Source organism: Oncorhynchus mykiss, chromosome 2 (genome assembly GCF_013265735.2).
Source record: "Oncorhynchus mykiss isolate Arlee chromosome 2, USDA_OmykA_1.1, whole genome shotgun sequence".
Taxonomy (NCBI): Eukaryota; Metazoa; Chordata; class Actinopteri; order Salmoniformes; family Salmonidae; genus Oncorhynchus; species Oncorhynchus mykiss.
Window position 1 is genome coordinate 37,374,987 of NC_048566.1, and position 22,327 is coordinate 37,397,313.

Genomic DNA, 22,327 nt, shown 5'->3' on the forward strand with positions numbered 1-22,327 from the left:
TATATATATATATATATATATATAACGTAATTCCACTTTGACATTGTGTTATTGTGTGTAGACCAGTGACAAGTTTTTAGTATTTTTTTTTATCAATTTGAAAATAAAATGTCTCAATGTGGAAAAAGTAATGGGATGTGAATACTTTCTGAAGGCACTGTACTTATCCAGCACAAGACTTGCAGTAGCTAGATCATTGTGTTCTTGAATTATCAACTGTTTAAATCCCAAAGGACACTTGCCTTGCCTTTAATTTTTTTGTTTAAACATAAAGGGATTGTAATCCTAATGACAGTCTAACACAAACAGGTTCTGGACCATGAAAATATTGTTGTGTAATTCATGCAATCGACATTTTAACATTCGTCACCAAATGGAGAGTCTTATCTAGCTGACACGGCGTGATACATTGAGTAAATAAGGCAGGGAGAGGTTCCCCGTTTGGCTTAGTTTTGAAATGGCCATTGCGATTGGACTGTAACACAAATGAACTTTTCTCGATATGCTCAACCGGGCCTTAAATGATATACTGAAGTGTCCAGCGCTGTATTTTCTACCCGTCTCAAAGCCAGCCAGGGAGCTTTACTCTGTCTGGAAGACATCCAGACAGTAGAACTGAGGAGCATAATGTGGTGGTATGTGTTTATCCAAACCCAACGTTTCACTTTTCCTCTGCTCTGATTTATGACGTGTCATAGGTTTCAGATCCAACGCCAAGATTGGATTTTCCTCTAAATGTCACCCTCTTCTTTGCTCTTTCTATCTATTCCATTTGATTTCTCCTTAATTTCTTCTCACTCTCCGTGCGTTTTCTCTGTCGTTCTCATATTGCCCATTCTAGCCAGTTTAGCTAATGCAGCAATTGTCATGTTTTTAATTCGAAAAATACTAAGCAGGTTAATATTAACTGATACACTACATGACCAAAAATTATGCGGACACCACTTCAAATTAGTGGCTTCGACTATTTCAACAACACCGGTAGCTGAAAGGTGTAGAAAATCGAGAACACAGCCATGCAATCACCATAGACAGACACTGGCAGTAGAATGGCCCGTACTGAAGAGCTCAGTGACTTTCAACGTGGCACCGTCACATTTTTATGACCTGCTAGAGCTGCCCCGGTCAACTGTATGTGTAGTTATTGTGAAGTGGAAATGTCTAGGAGCAACAACTGCTCAGCTGTGAAGTTTTTCCTAGCCACCGTGCTTCTACACCTGCATTGCTTGCTGTTTGGGGTTTTAGGCTGGGTTTCTGTACAGCACTTTGAGATATCAGCTGATGTACGAAGGGCTATATAAATAAATTTGATTTGAAATTTGAAGTGGTAGGCCACACAAGCTCCTGAAGCATGTACCATGTATAAATCATCTGTCCTCTGTTGCAACACTCACTACTGAGTTCCAAACTGCCTCTGAAAGCAACTTCAGCACAAAACTGTTCTCTGGAGTGATGAATTACGCTTCATCATCTGGCAGTCCAATGGACTAATCTTGGTTTGGTGGGTACCAGGAGAACGCTACCTGCCCGACTGCATAGTGCCAAATGTAAAGTTTGGTGAAGAAGGAATAATGGTCTGGGGCTGTTTTTCATGGTTTGGGCTAGACCCCTTAGTTCCAGTGAAGGGAAATCTTAATGCTACAGCATACAATAACACTCTAGACAATTCTGTGCTTCCAACTTTGTGGCAACAGTTTGGGAAACAGTCCTATTTCAGCATGGCAATGCCCCTGTGCACAAAGCGAGGTCCATACAGAAATGGTTTGTCGATTTTACGTGGGATAACTTGACTGGCCTGCACCGAGCCCTGGCCTCAACCCCATCGAACACCTTTGGGATGAACTGGAACGCCGACTGCGAGCCAGGCCTAATCGCTCCCAAGATCAATGCCGACCTCACTAATGCTCTTGTGGCTAAATTCTGCAGGGACTTGCTTCCAATGTTCCAACCTCAAGTGGAAAGCCTTCCCAGAAGAGTGAAGGCTGTTATAGCAGCAAAGGTTGGACCAACTCCATAATAATGCCCATGATTTTGGAATGAGCTGTTTGACGAGCATGTGTACACATACTTTTGGTCATGTAGTGTATCTGTAAGTATTGACTATGTAATAGTCAGTTGTGAATATTCTTTCATTGCACTCTAGGATTTATTTTGAGGGTGCATTGTGGGCTGTATTCCCTCTCCCATTCACAACATTCATTGTTGAGGTGACAACACAAGTATGAAAGGAAGCAGAGGTATTTGGCAACTACAGGAATTATAGGTCAGCTGGATGCTGGAGACTCAGATTCCCTGTGCTCTACTGATTTGCGCATACTCGCCAATACTCAATGAAACCTATTCCCACACGTCTATAGAAACACAAAACCATCTAAACAGACACAAACACAGGATAGACACAACAAAAGCTATAGACTAAACAAAATTGTACACTTGTCGTGCCATTTATAAAACCTTTGGTCAAAACAGAGGACACTGGCTCTAAGTCCCTGGAGAGCCACAATGTGGTTTGTAGGGCTCTATGAAATCACTTAAAATGTTTGCCTGATTCCAATGCCCCCGTGCACAAAGCGAGGTCCATACAGAAATGGTTTGTCGCTCTTTGTGGAAGAACTTGACTGACCTGCACAGAGCCCTGACCTCAACCCCAACGAATATCTTTGGAATGAATTGGAACGCCGACTGCGGGCCAGGCCTTATTGCCCGACCTCACTAATGCGCTTGAGACAGAATGCAAGCAAGTCCCTGCAGCAATGTTTCAACATCTAGTGGAAAGCCTTCCTAGAAGAGTGGAGGCTGTTCTAGCAGCAAAAGGGGGGGACCAACTCCATATTAATGCCCATAATTTTGCAATGAGAAGTTTGACAAGCAGGTGTCCACATACTCTTGGCAATGTAGTGTATATGCTTTAATGTTTTTATATAGACCAATGGTTAGTTAAATGTGTGTAAAATATATGCCTTTGGGCTGCTATAGGAAGCCATCTTTGTTTCCTAACTGCAGAGCGCCGAGTGGTTAGAAGTAATATTCCTAAGGAGGCCAGCTCATGTCTAACACACAACCACTCCCCATATTCTGGTAGTCAATCCTTTCTTTTCTCACACTTTTTAAGATGGCCATTCATGTCCTTTTTTTCTTAATATATGTCCTTTAAAAAGAACAACAGTGGTCTCATTCCCAGTCAGTGAAATAGGTGTTTTAAAACCGGGAGCACACATTCTTGTCGAAGTTAAAACAGTTGTAGTCGGTAATAATAAGGTTTTGTTGACCTTGTTTGAGTCTCCTTTCCACAGCAGCATTGCTTGTGGTTGATGTCTGTGTGTGAGGACACTCTGAACCTTTTTTGAGGATGTGTGTGTGTGTGTGTGTGTGTGTGTGTGTGTGTGTTTTTTGTATGTGTGCATATATATGTGCTTAATCATAGAGTACACACAGACAAGCAAGAGCTTGAACTCTACACAGAACACCTGTTGGGTGAAGTACACAGGGCGATGTCGCTGTCTAGTACGTCAAGGGCTCTCCTTGCCATGTTTACATCGGCTCAGCTCCAGCAGCCTTACGCTTACTCATCAACATTCTGATCCACTCCGACCAGACTAATCCTCAACGCATGATTATAGAGGAAATTTCCAGAAATGACACAAGTACAGTAGCTATAGCGTCACGTTTTTTTTTTCAGCCTCTAAGACATGCATGTGTTTCCCATAAGATTGAAACGTGTTAGTCGTGTGCACTCTGGCTATAGATAGGCATATAATGTACTTGGTTTATTTGGTTGTCTTGTAAATATCACCCTTTCATATCCACATTTTGAAATCCTTTTCGAATAACTTTCTCTGCTCATGGTCTTCATAACATTTTCCTTCACAACAACTTGTCTCTCATCAATGCTATTCCTGTGTCTGTAATTGTGGAACATTAGATGGTTATGTCATAATTTGCTTGTGTAGCATACTTTGTGGAACTCGCTACAGTCTCTTTTTTTTTTTTTAGACAGCCAGGGACTGTCTCTCTCATCTGTTGATGTAACACACTGTCTACTGCTTTGTCTGGCAACTCTGACCGTCGCCAAACAGACGTTTTACAAGCGGATACTCTCATCGGGGCGTTGGGACAGAGGAAGAGTGCTAGGGACTGTTCCCAGCGAGGAGTGCAACGGCCGGCTCGTTTAGAGTGAACCGAAGCGCGAGCAGAGTTTTTAATCAGGGGATTAGCGGGCCGTCAGTTAAACCGGACCGAGCACTGGGGTTGGTGTGAGGGAGCCTTAGCTAACCCATCTCTGGCGCACATCCTGAGTTTGAGCCTAATCAAACGGCGTATAGTGCTGACTGACTTGGCAGCAATGAGTAAACAACTTGCATAGACCCATAGAGAAAGCAATCAGCCGCTCTATTGTTTTATCTCTATGCATAGAGAGAATCACGTTTACATTGCGAGGTCTCTATCTCTACGCATAAACCTCTCCACCAACATGTTAATCGGGGGGGGGGGGGGGGGGGGGGGGGTTGTGATGGCTAGAAAAGACTGACCTTGACGTTCTCTAGCTATCTCACCGGATGTTCTGGCTGAGAATGAGAGACTTCAACCCCAATCAACGGCCTTGAAAGAGTAGAGAAAGTCAGAGGAAAAGGCACTGGTGAGGAGCCGCTCCATTTTTACCTACAGTATATAGCATTTGCAGCATCTGGATACGTTTCCATTGAGCTAAATGTCTTCCAGACAGTTACATTCCCTTTTGGGAATTATGCATGTAATATACCAGAATGTATTACAAGTAACCTTACTGTAAGATATCATAAACAGAATTGTTGGGTTGTTGGTCATCCTTGGCGGGGGAGGTAGTGCTTTCCTATAAGTCTCTCTCAGGGGAATGTGTCACTCACTACTCTAGTGTTTGGGAATGTTACGAGCAGAAAGTGGTTTTTCTTAGTCACTGCGCCCCAAGCACGGATAATATGGACTCCTTCCGGGAATCCGGGATACACTGGGAGCAAAGCAGTGTGAGAAATAGTCTCGATCGTAGTTCACTGAGTACCACTTCCACCCCCTACAACCTTCCATTCTCTCGGTCTCGCTCTCACTCTCTCTGAGCAAACAGCAGCCCCCTCACTGTCTTTTTAGGGGGTGGTGGTGGTTTGAAGGGTGGTCGTTTCGGTTTCTGGATTCAATCACTTGTGGAGCCCCAGGGTCGTACACTGACGTCATGCTCTCTCGCTGTGAGAGCCCATGTCCTGTGGCATCCGGAGTTCATTTACCCATCAGGGCTGTCCGCTCGCCCCTCACGGATTGTTACTCTTGCATTTCAATATTACAAGATGTGAAGACAAAACAACCCGTTCTGTCCTACCCTAATATGTATTTATGTATCGGGCTTTGGAATGTCGATGAGTGTAAAACTCCCATCCTTAGTTTGGAGTCCTTTGGAGCCACTGGCTGCTTCCTAATCTTAACTGATTGCTGGCAGGCGGGTTATTGTAGCTCAAGCCGTCGTCTCCCCAGGTGCCATAAATACTTGTAAACTCGGCAAAAAAAGAAACGTCCTCTCACTGTCAACTTTATTTTCAGCAAACTTAACATGTAAATATTTGTATGAACATAACTGAGACATAAACCTAACAAGTTCCACAGACGTGTAACTAACAAATTGAATAATGTGTCCCTGAACAAAGGGGGGGGGGGGGGGGGGGTCAAAATAAAATCAAAAGTAACAGTAAGTATCTGGTGTGGCCACCAGCTGCATTAAGTACTGCAGTGCATCTCCTCCTCATGGACTGCACTAGATTTGCCAGTTCTTGCTGTGAGATGTTACCCCACTCTTCCACCAAGGCACCTGCAAGTTACCGGACATTTCTGGGGGGAAAGACCCTAGCCCTCACCCCCCGATCCAACAGGTCCCAGACATGCTCAATGGGATTGATCTATGCTCTTCGCTGGACATGGCAAAACATTGACATTCCTGTCTTGCAGGACATCACACGCAGAACGAGCAGTATGACTGGTGGCATTGTCATTAGAGGTCGACCGATTTAATTAGGGCCGATTTCAAGTTTTTATATATATATATATATATATATATATATATATATATATATATAAAAACTTGAAATCGGCCCTAATTAAATCGGTCGGGGGGGGGGGGGGGGGTCAACCATATACATTCTTATATATCTTTTTATTTAACTGGGCGTGTCAGTTAAGAACACATTCTTATTTTCAATAACGGCCTAAGAACGGTGGGTTAACTGCCTTGTTCAGGGGCAGAACGACAGATTTTCACCTTGTCAGCTCGGGGGATGCAATCTTACACAATAGCGACCTGCCTCTCTCTCGTTGCACTCCACAAGGAGACTGCCTGTTATGCGAATGCAGTAAGCCAAGGTAAGTTGCTAGCTAGCATTAAACTTATCTTCTAAAAAACAATCAATCATAATCACTAGTTAACTACACATGGTTGATGATATTATCTAGCGTGTCCTGTGTTGCATATAATCTGACTGAGCATACAAGTATCTAAGTATCTGACTGAGCGGTGGTAGGCAGAAGCAGTCGAGTAAACATTCATTCAAACATCACTTTCGTGCGTTTTGCCACGTTGTTCGTCAAGCATTGCGCTGTTTATGACTTCAAGCCTATCAACTCCCGAGATGAGGCTGGTGTAACCGAAGTGAAATGGCTAGCTAGTTAGCGCGCGCTAATAGCGTTTCAAACATCACTCGCTCTGTGCCTTCTAGTAGTTGTTCCCCTTGCTCTGCATGGGTAACGCTGCTTCGATGGTGGCTTTTGTCGTTGTGTTGCTGGTTCGAGCCCAGGGAGGAGCAAGGAGAGGGACAGAAGCTACAGTGGGGCAAAAAGTTATTTAGTCAGCCACCAATTGTGCAAGTTCTCCCACTTAAAAAGATGAGGCCTGTAATTTTCATTATAGGTACACTTCAACTATGACAGACAAAATGAAAAAAAAAAATCAAGAAAATTGTAGGATTTTTAATTAATTTATTTGCAAATTATGGTGGAATTTTTTTGTTATTGACCAAATACTCAATCTCAATACTTTGTCATTGCCAACAAAGGGTATATAACAGAGGTCAAATGTTTTCTCTAAGTCTTCACAAGGTTTTCATACACTGTTGCTGGTTTTTGGCCCATTCCTCCATGCAGATCTCCTCTAGAGCAGTGATGTTTTGGGGCTGTTTCTGGGCAACACGGACTTTCAACTCCCTCCAAAGATTTTCTATGTGGTTGAGATCTGGAGACTGGCTAGGCCACTCCAGGACCTTGAAATGCTTCTTACGAAGCCACTTCTTCGTTGCCTGGGCGGTGTGTTTGGGATCATTGTCATGCTGAAAGACCCAGCCACGTTTCATCTTCAATGCCCTTGCTGATGGAAGGAGGTTTTCACTCAAAATCTCACAATACATGGCCCCATTCATTCTTTCCTTTACACGGATCAGTCGTCCTGATCACTTTGCAGAAAAACAGCCCCAAAGCATGATGTTTCCACCCCCATGCTTCACAGTAGGTATGGTGTTCTTTGGATGCAACTCAGCATTCTTTGTCCTCCAAACACGACGAGTTGAGTTTTTACCAAAAAGTTATATTTTGGTTTCATCTGACCATATGACATTCTCCCAATCTTCTTCTGGATCATCCAAATGCTCTCTAGCAAACTTCAGACGGGCTTGGACATGTACTGGCTTAAGCAGGGGGACACGTATGGCACTGCAGGATTTGAGTCCCTGGCGGCGTAGTGTGTTACTGATGGTAGGCTTTGTTACTTTGGTCCCAGCTCTCTGCAGGTCATTCACTAGGTCCCCCCGTGTGGTTCTGGGATTTTTGCTTACCGTTCTTGTGATCATTTTGACCCCACGGGGTGAGATCTTGCGTGGCGCCCCAGATCGAGGGAGATTATCAGTGGTCATGTATGTCTTCCATTTCCTAATAATTGCTCCCACAGTTGATTTCTTCAAACCAAGCTGCTTACCTATTGCAGATTCAGTCTTCCCATCCTGGTGCAGGTTTGCAATTTAGTTTCTGGTGTCCTTTGACATCTCTTTGGTCTTGGCCATAGTGGAGTTTGGAGTGTGACTGTTTGAGGTTGTGGACAGGTGTTTTTTATACTGGTAACAATTTCAAACAGATGCCATTAATACAGGTAACGAGTGGAGGACAGAGAAGCCTCTTAAAGAAGAAGTTACAGGTCTGTGAACCAGAAATCTTGCTTGTTTGTAGGTGACCAAATACTTATTTTCCACCATAATTTGCAAATCAATTCATTAAAAATCCTACTGTGATTTTCTGGATTTTTTTTTCTAATTTTGTCTGTCATAGTTGAAGTGTACCTATAATGAAAATTACAGGCCTCATCTTTTTAAGTGGGAGAACTTGCACAATTGGTGGCTGACTAAATACTTTTTTGCCCCACTGTATACTGTTACACTGGCAATACTAAAGTGCTTATAAGAATATCCAATAGTCAAAGGTTAATGAAATACAAATGGAATAGAGGGAAATAGTCCTATAATTCCTATAATAACTACAACCTAAAACGTCTTACCTTGGAATATTGAAGACTCATGTTAAAAGGAACCACCAGCTTTCATATGTTCTCATGTTCTGAGCAAGGAACTGAAACGTTAGCTTTCTTACAAAGCACATATTTCACTTTTACTTTCTTCTCCAACACTTTGTTTTTGCTTTATTTAAACCAAATTGAACATGTTTCATCATTATTTACTTGAGGCTAAATTGATTTTATTGATGTATTATATTAAGATAAAATAAGTGTTCATTTAGTATTTGTCATTATTACAAATAATGAAAATCGGCCGATTTTTAATCGGTATCGGCTTTTTTGGTCCTTCAATAATCTGTATCGGCGTTGAAAAATCATAATCGGTCGACCTCTAATTGTCATGCTGGCGGGTCATGTCAGGATGAGCCTGCAGGAATGGTACCACATCAGGGAGGAGGATGTCTTCCCTGTAATGCACAGCGTTGATTGCCTGCAATGACAACAAGCTCAGTCCGATGATGCTGTGACACACTGCCCCAGATTATGACAGACCCTCCACCTCCAAATTGATCCCACTCCAGAGTACAGGCCTCGGTGTAACGCTCATTCCTTCGACGATGAACGCAAATCCGACCAGCACCCCTGGTGAGATAAAACCGCAACTCGTCAGTGAAGAGCACTTTTTGCCAGTCCTATCTGGTCTAGCGATGGTGGGTTTGTGCCCATAGGTGACGTTGTTGCCAGTGATGTCTGGTGAGGACCTGCTTTTCAACAGGCCTACAAGCCCTCAGTCCAGCCTCTCTCAGCCTATTGCGGACAGTCTGAGCACTAATGGAGGGACTGTGCGACCCTGGTGTAACTCGGGCAGTTGTTGCCATCCTGTACCTGTCCCGCAGGTGTGATGTTCGGATGTACCAATCATGTGCAGGTGTTTTTATACATGGTCTGCTACTGTCATGTCAATCAGCTGTCCGTCCTGTCTCCCTGTAGCGCGGTCTTAGGCGTCTCAGAGTACGGACATTGTAATTTATTGCCCTGGCCACATCTGCAGTCCTCATGCCTCCTTGCAGCATGCCTAAGTCACGTTCACGCAGATAAACAGGGACCCTGGGCATCTTTATTTTGGTGTTTTTCAGGTTCAGTAGAAAGGCCTCTTTAGGACACGAAGTTTTCAAAACTGTGACCTTAATTGCCTACTGTCTGTAAGCTGTTAGTGTCTTAATGACCGTTCCACAGGTGCATGTTCATTAATTGTGTATGGTTCATTGAACCAGCATAGGAAACAGTGTTTAAACCCTTTACAATGAAGATCTGTGAAGTTAATTCGTAAAAATCCAAATATCTTTGAACGACCGGGTCCTGAAAAGGGGATGTTTAATTTGGATGTTGGGCCAAAGCTGCCTGGATGGTCCACGCAAGGGGGAAAGAAGTGGGCTCCAGAATGCCTTGGATGATCCATGCCAGGCTCCGAAAGCTTGTACCCTTGGTTGTTTAGACATCTCCAATGCAATATTGGTCCAGCCTTCACAGAACTAGTGCTTACATCAAACGTAAGTGCTTTCTGGCCATACTTTGAACGACTTGTTTGCAAGCTACTGATACAAATGAACTGGGAAAGGGCAATAAACAGATCCTCCATTTTTTATTTTAGATGAAGGATGATGTCAGAACACAGGCTAACCTTTGCTTTCAGTACCGCATGAGTATGCACATGCCTGGTCTCGTTCACCTGTTTGGAAAGCAAGGCTAGCACATACCTGGTGCAGCAGGATATGTTTTAGTTTGATGGTGCAGCCTACACCGTAGCCTTGTGTCATATGTATAGACAAGTCATTGGCATGAAGCTAGCTAACATTTACTTTGGCTCACTAAAGAAAGTTCTAGGTATTGAACCGTGGGGTTGCAAGCTCAAATTCCATCCAATCATCCATGTTTGGTTTAACCAAGGTGGTTGTCAATGATGCCCCCCCCCCCAGTTTCATGACTATGAAGTGTATAATGGTTGAGTCTCTCAGGTCCTCGGGGGATATGTATCAGTTGCCTCATTAGTTGTAGAGCTGTGGTAGGCTAGTGACGTGAACCAGAGACCGCAGGGCTCCCTAACAGTAACGCTGCCTAATTTATGGTTCTGCTTATTGAAGGGGGAAGAGAGGGGGTTGAAAGTGCCTCGCCAAAATGGGTAAAGTGGTGTAATTTCAGAGAGAACACATCATTGGGTTATTTATGAACATTAGGAGCAGGTGAGGACATTTTTTGTCTTTACTCCATCACCCAACTCATTTGAAGCAATTCCACATGAATGACAGACTCCCATTTTTTTTTAAATCAAATAAAAGCTACGTCAAACAAAAACCAATGATTGCAAAGTTAAACGAACCTTACAACGCTATGCACAAGGACTACTTATAATCATTTCCAAAAATGTAATAAAAACACATTTACTCGAACAGTGGAATTGCCCCTCTCACCGAGAGCTGAAACATGATAGTTTAGGTCTGATGTGGTCTTTGATCCAGAATTGTGTGTGTGTGTGTGTGTGTGTGTGTGTGTGTGTGTGTGTGTATGAATATGAACACAGGCAGCACTAGACCTCTCAAGTCTTGATTTCATTATTTCTGGGTGGTTGAACACTTATCACAGGGCTTTCCTTCAGCGACACTGTAATATTTTGGCAACCAGATTCTATTACCATAATGCGCAAACAATATTATTGTGTACTTCAGCTAAGATATAGTATGTCATCAAACTGATGTTCCTTTAAAAACTATGTATAAATATAACATTACAGTATATGTTAGTGAATATACACTACAGTATATGTTAGTGAATATACACCACATGACCAAAAGTGTGTGGACACCTGCTGGTCGAACATCTCATTCCAAAATCATGGGGATTAATATGGAGTTGTTCCGCCCCTTTGCTCCTATTAGGATCAAGTCAAATTTTATTAGTCACATGCGCCGAATACAACAGGTTACCTTACTGCACAGTGAAATGCTTACTTACAAGCCCCTAACCAACAATGCAGTTTTAAAAAATATGAATAAAAAATAAAAGTAACAAGTAGTTAAAGAGCAGCAGTAAAATAACAATAGCGAGACTATATACAGTGGGTTCCGGTACAGAGTCGATATGCGGGGGCACCGGTTAGTTGAGGTAATATGTACATGTATATAGGTAGTTATTAAAGCGATTATGCATTTATAATAATGGACAGTAGCAGCGGTAAAAGAGAGGGGGGGGGGGGAGCAATGCAAATAGTCTGGGTAGCCATTTGATTAAATGTTCAGGAGTCTTATTGCTTGGGGGTAGAAGCTGTTTATAAGCCTCTTGGACCTAGACTTGGCACTCCGGTACAGCTTGTCATGTGGTAGCAGAGAGAACAGTCTATGACATGGGTGGCTGACGTCGTTGACAATCTTTAGGGTGTTCCTCTGACACCGCCTGGTATAGAGGTCCTGGATGGCAGGAAGCTTGGCCCCAGTGATGTACTGGGCCGTACGCACTACCATCTGTAGTGCCTTGTGGTCGGAGGCCGAGCAGTTGCCATACCAGGCAGTGATGCAGCCAGTCAGGATGCTCTCGATGGTGCAGCTGTAGAATCTTTTGAGGATCTGAGGACCCATGCCAAGTCTTTTCAGAGGGGGAATTGGTTTTGTCGTGCCCTCGTCGTGCCCTCTTCACGACTGTCTTGGTGTGCTTGGACCGTGTTAGTTTGTTGGTGATGTGGACACCAAGGAACTTGAAGCTCTCAACCTGCTCCACTACAGCCCTGTCGATGAGAACGGGCGTGCTCGGTCCTCCTTTTCCTGTAGTCCACAATCATCTCCTTTGTCTTGATCACGTTGAGGGAGAGGTTGTTGTCCTGGCATCACACGGCCAGATCTCTGACCTAGGGCTGGGCGGTATACCGTATTTTACTATATACCGGTATTGATGCACGGACCAGTTTTGGTTTTTACTTTACCTTCTATAACAGTATTTGAATGTTTGGGTTTTTAAGTGTGATACATCCATTTGTATAGTTTACTCCTCTACTTGAGTCATCTCGCTCTCCACACAGACCTAGTCCCATCCCCTGTCACTCAAGGAGCGCATTTGTTGTTGCTTGCCCACGAGACACCTTCGTTCAGTCTGAATGGTTAATGCAGCACGTGCAACAATGTTGATGACAAAGATAATGGTTTGCAAGCCCTGCCACATCCGATGAGCGTCAGAGCTGGTGTAGTACGATTTGATCTTAGTCCTGTATTGACACTTTGTCTGTTTGATGTTTGTCGGAGAACATAGATAGCAAAACAGTCCTGTAGCTTAGCATCTGCTTCATCTGACCACTTTTTTTATTGACCAAGTCACTGGTGCTTCCTGCTTTAATTGTAGCTTGCAAACAGGAATCTGGAGGATAGAATTATGGTCTGATTTGCAAATGGAGGGTGAGGGAGAGCTTTGTTCTTGTCTCTGTGTATGGAGTAAAGGTGGCCTAGAGTTTTTATTACAATTTTTTTCCCCCCTCTGGTTGTCCAGAAGTTATTTTCGGTCATAAGGGATGGTAGCAGCAACATTATGTACAAAATAAGTTACAAACAACGCAAAAAAACTAACATAAACACACAATCTGTTAGGAGCACGTAAAACATCAGCCATCTTCTCCAGCGCCGTCTTGGAAGTTGGAAGCACAGAATTGTCTAGAATGTCATTGTATGCTGTTACGTTAATATTTCCCTTCACTGGAACTAAGGGGCCTAGTCCGAACCATGAAAAATAGCACCAGACCATTATTCCTCCTCCACCAAACTTTACAGTTGGCAGTATGCATGGGGTAGGTAGCGTTCTCCTGGCATCCACCAAACCCAGATTAGTCCGTCGAACTGACAAATGGTGAAGCGTGATTTATTACTCCAGAGAATGCGTTTCCACTGCAACAAAGTCAAATAGCGGTGAGCTTTACACCACTCCAGCCGACACTTGGCATTGCTCATTGTAATCTTAGGCTTGTGTGCAGCTGCTTGGTCATGGAAACCCTTTTCATGAAGCTCCCGACGAACAGTTTGTGTACCGATGTTGCTTCCAGAGGTAGTTTAACTCGGTAGTGAGTGTTGCAACTGAATGCAGATGATTTTTAAGCACAATGCAATTCAGCACTCGCCGGTTCCGATCTGTGAGCGTGTGTGGCCTACCACTTTGTGCTTGAGCCTTTGTTGCTCCTAGATGTTTCCACTTCACAATAACAGCACTTACATTTGACCAGGGCAGCTCTAGCAGGGCAGACATTTTACGAACTGACTTGTTGAAAAGGTGGCATCCTACATTAGTGCCAAGTTGAAAGTCACTGAGCTCTTCAGTATGTGCCTTTTTTTTTTCTTTTTTTTTTTTACACCCTTTTTCTCCCCAATTTCGTGATATCCAATTACGATCTTGTCGCATCGCTACAACTCCCCAATGGTCTCGGGAGAGGCGAAGGTCGAGTCATGCATCGTCCGAAACATGACTCGTCAAACCATGCTTCTTAACACACGCCCACTTAACCCGGAAGCCAGCCGCTCCATTGTGTTGGCGGAAACACCGTTCAACTACGACCGAAGTCAGCCCGGCTTGCCACGAGTCGCTAGAATGCAATGAGCCAAGTAAAGGACCCCTGGACTAACCCTCCCCTAACCCGGGCGACGCTGGGCCAATTGTGCACCGCCCTATGGGGCTCCTGGTCATGGACGGTTGTGACAGTCTGGGATCGAACCCGGGTCTGTAGGGCTTTAGACCGCTGCGCCACTCGGAAGGCCCAGGAAGGCCATTCCATTGCCAATGTTTGTTTCTGGAGATTGCATGTCTGTGTGCTTGATTTTTATACACCTGCCAGCAACGGGTGTGAAAACCCTATACACTAATTTGAAAGTGTGTCCACATACTTTTGTGTGTGTGTGTAGGCCTATCCTCGATTTGTGTTTTCACAAGTCGACTGTCATGAGTTTGACATGAGGGTAGTCTTCACCGCTGTCTCGGTTGGTGGTCCACACAGATCTCCATCTCTTCCCAACATAAATATTTACCTCATATTTGCATTTACCGTTTCATTCCTTTCATCTCGGAGACAGTAGATTCAGAGGGGTTGATAGTGTTACGGAGGAGTGCAAGCAAAGCCCAGAGTGATAGCTCTGTGCATCTCTCTCTCTCTCTCTCTCTCTCTCGTCTGCGTGTGCATCTCGCTTTCATCACTCAGCAATAAAAGTTAATAGCTGTTTTGAACTACCCCTCATGAATGCCAAGTCTCATCTCCTGTTCCCTCTCTTTCTCCTCTTTCACTCTCCCTGTCTCTCTCTCTCCATTGAGTGTTAAGTTTTAGTTCAACTTCAGTTCAGTTAAAGGTGAACAGTAGAAAGTGAACACAATGACAGACCGAAAAATGCTTGCAAATGACAAATTTAACAGACCAAAACACTACAGGTGTTAACATTTTAAGTTCACTGATGTCTCTCCTAACCAGAGTTCATCTCATCTCTCCTTCCACCCTGTGTGTCACCCACTCCCTGCCTCCTTGCCGCTCGCCTTCCCTAGCACAAAGGGTTCATTTTAAAGGCTCATGTTCATACCAACACTCTTTTTCTGTTGCAGGGATGGAACAAGTCACAATGAGCGACCGGTTCGACTGCGACAACTGCAAGGAGTCCCTATACGGACGCAAGTACATCCAGGCAGATGGGGGAGAGGGGGACAACCCCTACTGCATCCCCTGTTACGACAGCCTGTTCGCCAACACCTGCGACGAGTGCAAGGAGCTAATAGGCCATGACGCCAGGGTAAGACTTTTGATTTTGGATCCACTAGTGGGTTATGTTCATTAGGGCATGAAATACTTGTTGAGTCATTTCAACACCGCAAACTGTTGTTACATGGTAATGAGTGGTAGTTAGTAGTCCTCGTTAATTATGCATTCTGTATGCTAAATGGGGCAGTTGTCTTTCATGGTGTGAATGTGGAAGTGCAGGGTGTAGGCAAACATGCCATTACAGATGGTTTCCAACCAAGCTCAACTAGCCAGCCATGCCATGTCAGACCATGAAATGTTGTGAGGAAAATGTCTTCTTGTTCTCCACAATGAATGCAGTTTTAATATTTCCTTAATGGAAAACAAACACATGATGCTGATTATTTGCGATAGTAACAAGAGGGAGTGGATGAGATAAGCTATGAGGGTGGGTGTGTTCGCTCTCTCAGCTGCCTCTCTCTCAGCTGCCTCTCTCTCTCCCTCTCAGCTGCCTCGCTCTCTCCCTCTCAGCTGCCTCCCTCTCTCTCTGCCTCTCAGCTCGGGGATTTGACCTGCCGCCCCAGCTAGCCTATTCCTTCTGTTCATAACCAGAAACCCCAGTGTTAGCTTGAGTTTTCCTGGTACCTGCAGTGTCGGGATGACCTGAAAGTCACCAGAGTTGTTTTCATTACAGATCCAAAACGCACTATTTGTAGATCATTTACAATGGTGGTCACAGTAGTTCACTGGTCATTTGAAACAATTTTATCCAATGTACATGTGTAGCCAATCACTTCTACATTACATGTTCCGTTACATTGTGTAGCCTACATTGTACTCCTTTCCAGGAAGTCCTAGGAATTTGTGTCTGTAAATTGTCTTGGATGGAAGAATAGAATGAGCATAAAGTACTAATCTTGCAAATGTAACTGGTATTTTGACCTGCTCCAAACACGACAAAAAAGCACTCGGTTAGCAACAGTGCAGCGCCCCTGGAGCAGTTTAGGAGTTAAGTGGCTTGCTCAATGGCACAACGGTAGTGGATGGTAGCTCTGATTCTGATCTCGACTGTTGCCCTTGTCGTATCTCCAGGAGCTGTTCTACGAGGACCGGCACTACCACGAGCACTGTTTCCGTTGTTTCCGCTGTGACCGCTCGCTGGCGGACGAGCCCTTCACCAGCCAGGACGAGGCGCTGCTGTGTAACGACTGCTACTGCAATGAGTTCTCATCCAAGTGTGTGGCCTGCGACAAGACCGTCATGCCAGGTACTGTGCGGGGGGGGGGGGGGGGGGTAGGTAAAATGACTGGAACTTTTCCAGCCATTACAACGAGCCCGTCCTCCGATTTAGTGACACCAGCCTCCACTGACATAACTCACTTCTAGCATATATATTTAACATATGCTACACATACTGTACACTATGTGACACAAGACTGTAATCATGATCTCCCCCACGTCCTTGGAAATGGTTTGTCCTTGCGTCACCCTGGCACTGTTCATAATTTGTGCAGCTGAGTGTTTAAGATGGTCTGAAGATATAGGATAGTGAACATGAAAAGCACAAAGAGGCTTTGTCGTAAAGCTTGAGATCTCGAGAAATATCTTTGACAACAAAACATTTGCACCTAGCCAGAGAAAGAAATGCAGAGGAAGCGAGAATGTCAGAGAGACAAAAGAGCGATAGAGAAGAAAGAGTTAGCGAGTCAGCGCGGCCGGGGCAGAATGTGACAGGGTAATTGCCAGTTTGCCTTACTTGCTGTCTCTGAGCCAAATCCCCGTGCCTTGGAGAGGGGCCAAGTGTCTGATGCTAACGAGATAAGCCCGTAAACTATTTCGGCACCACTGTATCAGCCAAAACAGAAAATGATTCCAGGAAGAGTGTGGAGGTGTACCTTCTTTTTTCTCTCTTTTTTTTCTTCTTTTTTTTGTGGTACTTCTTTTAGTTTAGACGAATTCCCTTCACTGTATTCAGTATGCGTTGATGGTGTTGGATGGTGTCAGTAAGAGATGTCAGATAGCGAACTGTAAAGATACAGATATCATCTGAGCCTGGAAAATAATGACATGTTTTAGTGCCAACCAGATTGGGTATAGTGTCATATTATTCCGTCACACTTTATTTGGACAAATACTTTTTCTTTAATGAGTTGGACGAGAGGGATTTACTCCAGACACCCCAACAGGCCCTCATCCCCGTCATTCACAGGAGAAAGAGGCAGAGGTAGGGCAGAAGGAGATCGGGGTGCCTTGTGAGGATCTGGCAACGTGTGGCTAATCTGCCTTAGCCAATTGTAACGATGGCAAACGTACAATCGCTGGATAATAAAGTGGACGAACTAAAAGCACGTATATCCTACCAACGGGACATTAAACTGTAATATCGTAGGTTTCACTGAGTCAGGGCTGAACGTCGACCTCTTCTTGAACTGCACTGTTGGTTAAGGGCTTGTAAGTAAGCATTTCACGGTAAAGTCAACACTTGTATTTGGCGCATGTGACAAATAAAGTTTGATTTGAATAACATACAGCTGGCGGGTTATACCCTGTATCGGCAGCAGCCTCTGGTAAGACACCCTAGTCATAGACTGTTCTCGCATGGGGGAGGAGGTGTGATGGTGCTTTGCTAGAATTCAAGGCACACTGAACCAGCATGGCTACCACAGCATTCTGCAGCGATACGCCATCCCATCTGGTTTGCGCTTAGTTTTTAACAGGACAATGACCCAACACACCTCGAAGTTGTGTAAGGGCAATTTGACCAAGAAGGAGAGTGATGGAGTGCTGCATCAGATGACCTGGCCTCCACAATCACCCAACCTCAGCCCAATTGCGATGGTTTGGGATGAGTTGGATTGTGAGTGAAGGAAAAGCAGCCAACAAGTGCTCAGCATATGTGGGAACTACAATGTAGAAAATAGTAAAACTAAAGAAAAACCCTTGAATGAGTAGGTGTGTCCAAACATTTGACTGGTACTGTAGATGTACAGATAGTCATACTATCAACAACGTATCTTTTAGCATCTAGGGTTAGAATAAGGGTTAGGGTTAGTGGATTGTTTGTTGAACTGTTGTTGAACATCTCCAAACCATATACTGTACTTGGGAGTTGGGACTATCCAAATAAAGTGTTACCTATTATTCAGATGTTGTGCTATCGCTAGTGGCCTCTTGCCTAGGGTGTAGTTTTGCACTGTCAAGCTTCACTTGGTAAAGCTCAGGTGCCATTTTTCTTAGAACTCCATACCAAACTTCAATCTCCTCAAGAATATCCCCTAAGCCATTCGAATGGAATCCTGGAATCCTCAGAAGCACTCTGTCACTTAGACGGATCTGATAGAACAAGACCTGGGTTCAAATACTATTTGAAATCTTTCAAATACTTTGAGCATTTGCTTTAGCCTGCCTGGTGTACCAGGTGGGCGGGGTTTGCAAATGTTGGACTTTTCTATTGGTTCCATTGCAACAGGCAAGTTCAGTCAAGCACAGCTTTAAGTATTTGACATGGTTTCAAAAAGTATTTGAACCCAGGTCTGGATTGAGCCACAGCAATGTCGGTTGCCAGGGATATTCAGCCAAGCGGTGAAATGTTGTGCACTCTTGACAGGGCTTTTTCTTTTTGTTCTCACTCAATTTTCCCTTCAACAAAATATTTCCTCAACAGTGGGACATTCTGTTGCTATTATCGCTGTCAACTGCCATTCATCTTCTGACTTTGGACCTATTTCGTTTAAAAAAAAAAAAAAACGTTTTACTTCGATATTGTCTTCTACCAAATAAATATCTCCTCCTTTCTCACTTCATTTTTCTCTCATCTCTTTTCTCTCCTCTCTCTATCTCTGCACTCCCAGGCACAAGGAAGTTGGAGTATGGTGGCTCCACATGGCACGAGGGATGTTTCATCTGCCACAGCTGTGAGCAGCCCATCGGCTCCAAGTCCTTCATCCCAGACAAGGATGAACACTACTGTGTGTCCTGCTATGAGGACAAGTTCGCCCCGCGCTGCACCCGCTGCAAAAAGGTCCGTGTGAAAACTTCCCCCAAATCCCCTCTTTATTTCCTGCTTATTCCTTATTTCCTGAATCTGGGAACCAAAGGGGTTAAGGAGTTGTGTGGCAAAAGCCTTAAGAGGGTATCCATTCTGTATTATTATGAAACATTTTTATCTCATCTATTGAGTGTATTCCATTCTATCATTTTGACTTGTGGTCTTTGACTAACTGTGATGACCTTTGACCCTCTCTTCCCTCCAGGCCCTGGCTAAAGGGGGCGTGACGTATCGGGATGAGCCGTGGCACAAGGAGTGTTTTGTGTGTTCGGGCTGCAAGGTGCAGCTGGCAGGGCAGCACTTCACCTCGCGCGAAGACAACCCCTACTGCCTCAAGTGCTTCGGCAGCCTATACTCCAAGAAGTGTGAGGCATGCAGCAAGCCTATCACAGGTAGGGTCAAAGGTCATAGACAGCTATTATGACCCAGGAGCAGGGGACAGTTGAAAAAGGCTGCTATAGACATGTATTTTTTCTCCTGAGGATCCAGGTTTACTAAGTAACTGCTGGCCATGTTCCAGACTGCCTACATAGCAGTCGCGCACCAAATCTTCAAAGGGATGGTTAACATGGCATTCAATCAGTGGTTATCTTTACTCGTGGCGACTGCTTTGCGGATAATCTGATTACACATGTTTATTTATGGGAGGAGACCTCAGTGGCTACTTGCTGTTTTGTTAAATAACACCTTCCTGTCTTGTCCAGGTTTTGGCGGAGGGAAGTACATCTCGTTTGAGGAGCGCCAGTGGCACCAGCCCTGCTTCACCTGCACAGAGTGCTCGGTCTCTCTGGTGGGGGCGGGCTTCTTCCCCAATGGAGACCAGATCCTGTGTCGCGACTGCAACACCAATAGCAATCTATAGACCACACACAGACACCGTATCGCCCCTCTCCTCACACACACACCTAGGTCAACCCCAGGGCCCCCCATCACTGCCAAGGTTGTTAACACAGACTGCCTCTCAGGTCATGCCAACACACACAACTTGCTCACTAGACCACAGCTCGATCCCTCATCCTCCCCCAGAGCTTTCTGTTGCTTGCTGTCAAATACCAGAGCTAAGCATCAGGCTACTGAGGCACAGACAGACAAAAATCAGCCAGACTAAGGTTGATCTAACTTGGCAGAGGCACGTTTTCATTGTCTTCTTTGCCAAATAGACCTACTTTTCCTTCACCTGTATGTATGAGTGACTTTTAGGTCAGATTATGTTTGGTTTAACAGAGGAAAAAGTCTTATCTTTGAACAGAACTGAACCGTTATGAACGATTAACTGATTAGTGGTGTCATTTGATGGATTGCCAATGATCTACCAAAGAAATGTACTATCTGCCATCAAAGAATTTAACTGGTATGGGGGAAAACCATGGTTCTGAATTCACTGAAGAATTTAATTCCAGTATCACTACTCCAATATGCTGTATTAGAGGCTATAGCATTTTAATGTGAGGATAACATTGACCAATGTGCAAATTGTCCTTCGAACATTGGCTGAAATCATACTATTTTTGATGTAGTTGCTATCTAGACTGGAGAGGGGAGATCCACTCCAAGGCTTTCATTCTCCACAATAAGTTGTGACTGTGGGAAAGTTATGTGCCTTTAAAAAAATGCCATACTTTATATAGTATGTATTATCAAACCAAAGAAAAGAGAAATGCTTACAGCTATGCATACTTTTTGCTAGATTTTTTTTGTATGAACGCATCACCACTAATCTATGAATGCAACACTTTGCAAAGCAGCCACAGAACACTGATATTTACTACATTGTAAATATGTTATGCAAGTAAAATACGTTTGAGTGATTTCAATGCTGATAATTGCAGTTTTGTGACATACGACTGTTCTCCTGTGTCAATTAGGTTTCAGAGCAGTATTTGCTGTCATGCTTTAGTTGTTACTTAACCTGTAGTCGTATCATGATTTATTTGAAGAGAATAATATGTTGCAGTGGTTTGTTTATGCAGTTGTCAAACACTTTATAGTATCCCGAAGAATAGGTCCAAGAGATGAAGAAAAAAATAGAAATTGAGAGAACGTGAAAAGAAAGAAAGCTTGGTGTACTGGAGAAAACCAATGAAGTCAGTTAAGACATAAGGAAAGCGTTGTCATGTATTTGCACTATGGCTAAAATATTCCCCGTGCTCCCAGAATTTGTGAACATACAAACGCAACTCGAGCATTTTATATATGGGGCAACACCTAAACCACTCTTTGCCTTTTTTAAATAACTATTGTTTACTTTTTTTCCATATTGACACTTATCTATGATGTTTTTTTGTCAAGCATATTTCATTTTTTCGCCTTTGTATTTAATCTTTCTGTTACTATCGCTGTCGTTTGATAATAAATGGGCTAGTCCCAAAGAAGCTGAGCTGCATTTCATCAACTAAGTAGTATGCATGTCTTTGTAATTACCAGACATGGGTTCAAATACTATTTGAAATAATTTCAAATACTTTAGCTGGGCTTTATTGAGCTTGCCTGGTGCAATGGGACCAATAGTATAGTCGCAAAACTGCAAACCCCACCCATTGGCACTTCAGGCAGTCTAAGGAAAATGCTAAAGGTATTTGAAAGATTTCAAATAGTATTTGTTTGCCTAAAAATTATATTGATTGTTGCTGTTGAGATTGTCAGGTATACAAAAAAAAAATAGAAATATATCTTTATTTCATTATTTTGAGCTTTGATGCTGGCAAGTCAGAGTTGGCAAATGTGCTTTTTATAATTCTAAAAAAAGATGGAGAAACACACCATCGGCGTGATGGAAGAGTTGATTCAAATCAGTTAAGTGTATTCTGTTAAATTGTCCATTTGTATGACCTGTTTATAAAATGTTATTAAAGAAATCTTAATTCAAACAAATTTTAATTTAATGTTTAATCGAAAACCAGATATTTTAGACTTAGATTTAGTGAAACACCTTAATTTTGACAGTTCATTGCAAAAGTGATATTTTGGTATTTTTAGTTGTAAATCTAGCTCTTTTTGCTCTTAGTGGTTCTACTCTACCTCTAAGTCA

The 22,327-nt window shown here is 43.6% G+C and overlaps 1 protein-coding gene across 2 annotated transcripts in view; it reads left to right on the top strand.

Moving 5' to 3' along the window:
• LOC110488976 (four and a half LIM domains protein 3) overlaps positions 1 to 21,676 on the top strand; it is a 49,007-nt gene extending 27,331 nt beyond the window's left edge. The window contains exons 1-6 of one of the 2 annotated variants that reach the window (XM_021561494.2): positions 4,552 to 4,636; positions 15,119 to 15,303; positions 16,344 to 16,518; positions 19,103 to 19,272; positions 19,505 to 19,691; positions 20,004 to 21,676. In XM_021561494.2, the coding sequence (XP_021417169.1) occupies positions 15,121 to 15,303; positions 16,344 to 16,518; positions 19,103 to 19,272; positions 19,505 to 19,691; positions 20,004 to 20,161 (873 nt within the window). In that variant the 5' untranslated portion in view covers positions 4,552 to 4,636; positions 15,119 to 15,120 and the 3' untranslated portion in view covers positions 20,162 to 21,676. Of the gene's footprint in view, positions 1 to 4,551; positions 4,637 to 15,118; positions 15,304 to 16,343; positions 16,519 to 19,102; positions 19,273 to 19,504; positions 19,692 to 20,003 lie in introns of those variants that run through there. The other variant, XM_021561486.2, reaches the window with a different exon arrangement.
• The last annotated feature ends 651 nt before the right edge of the window (positions 21,677 to 22,327 follow it).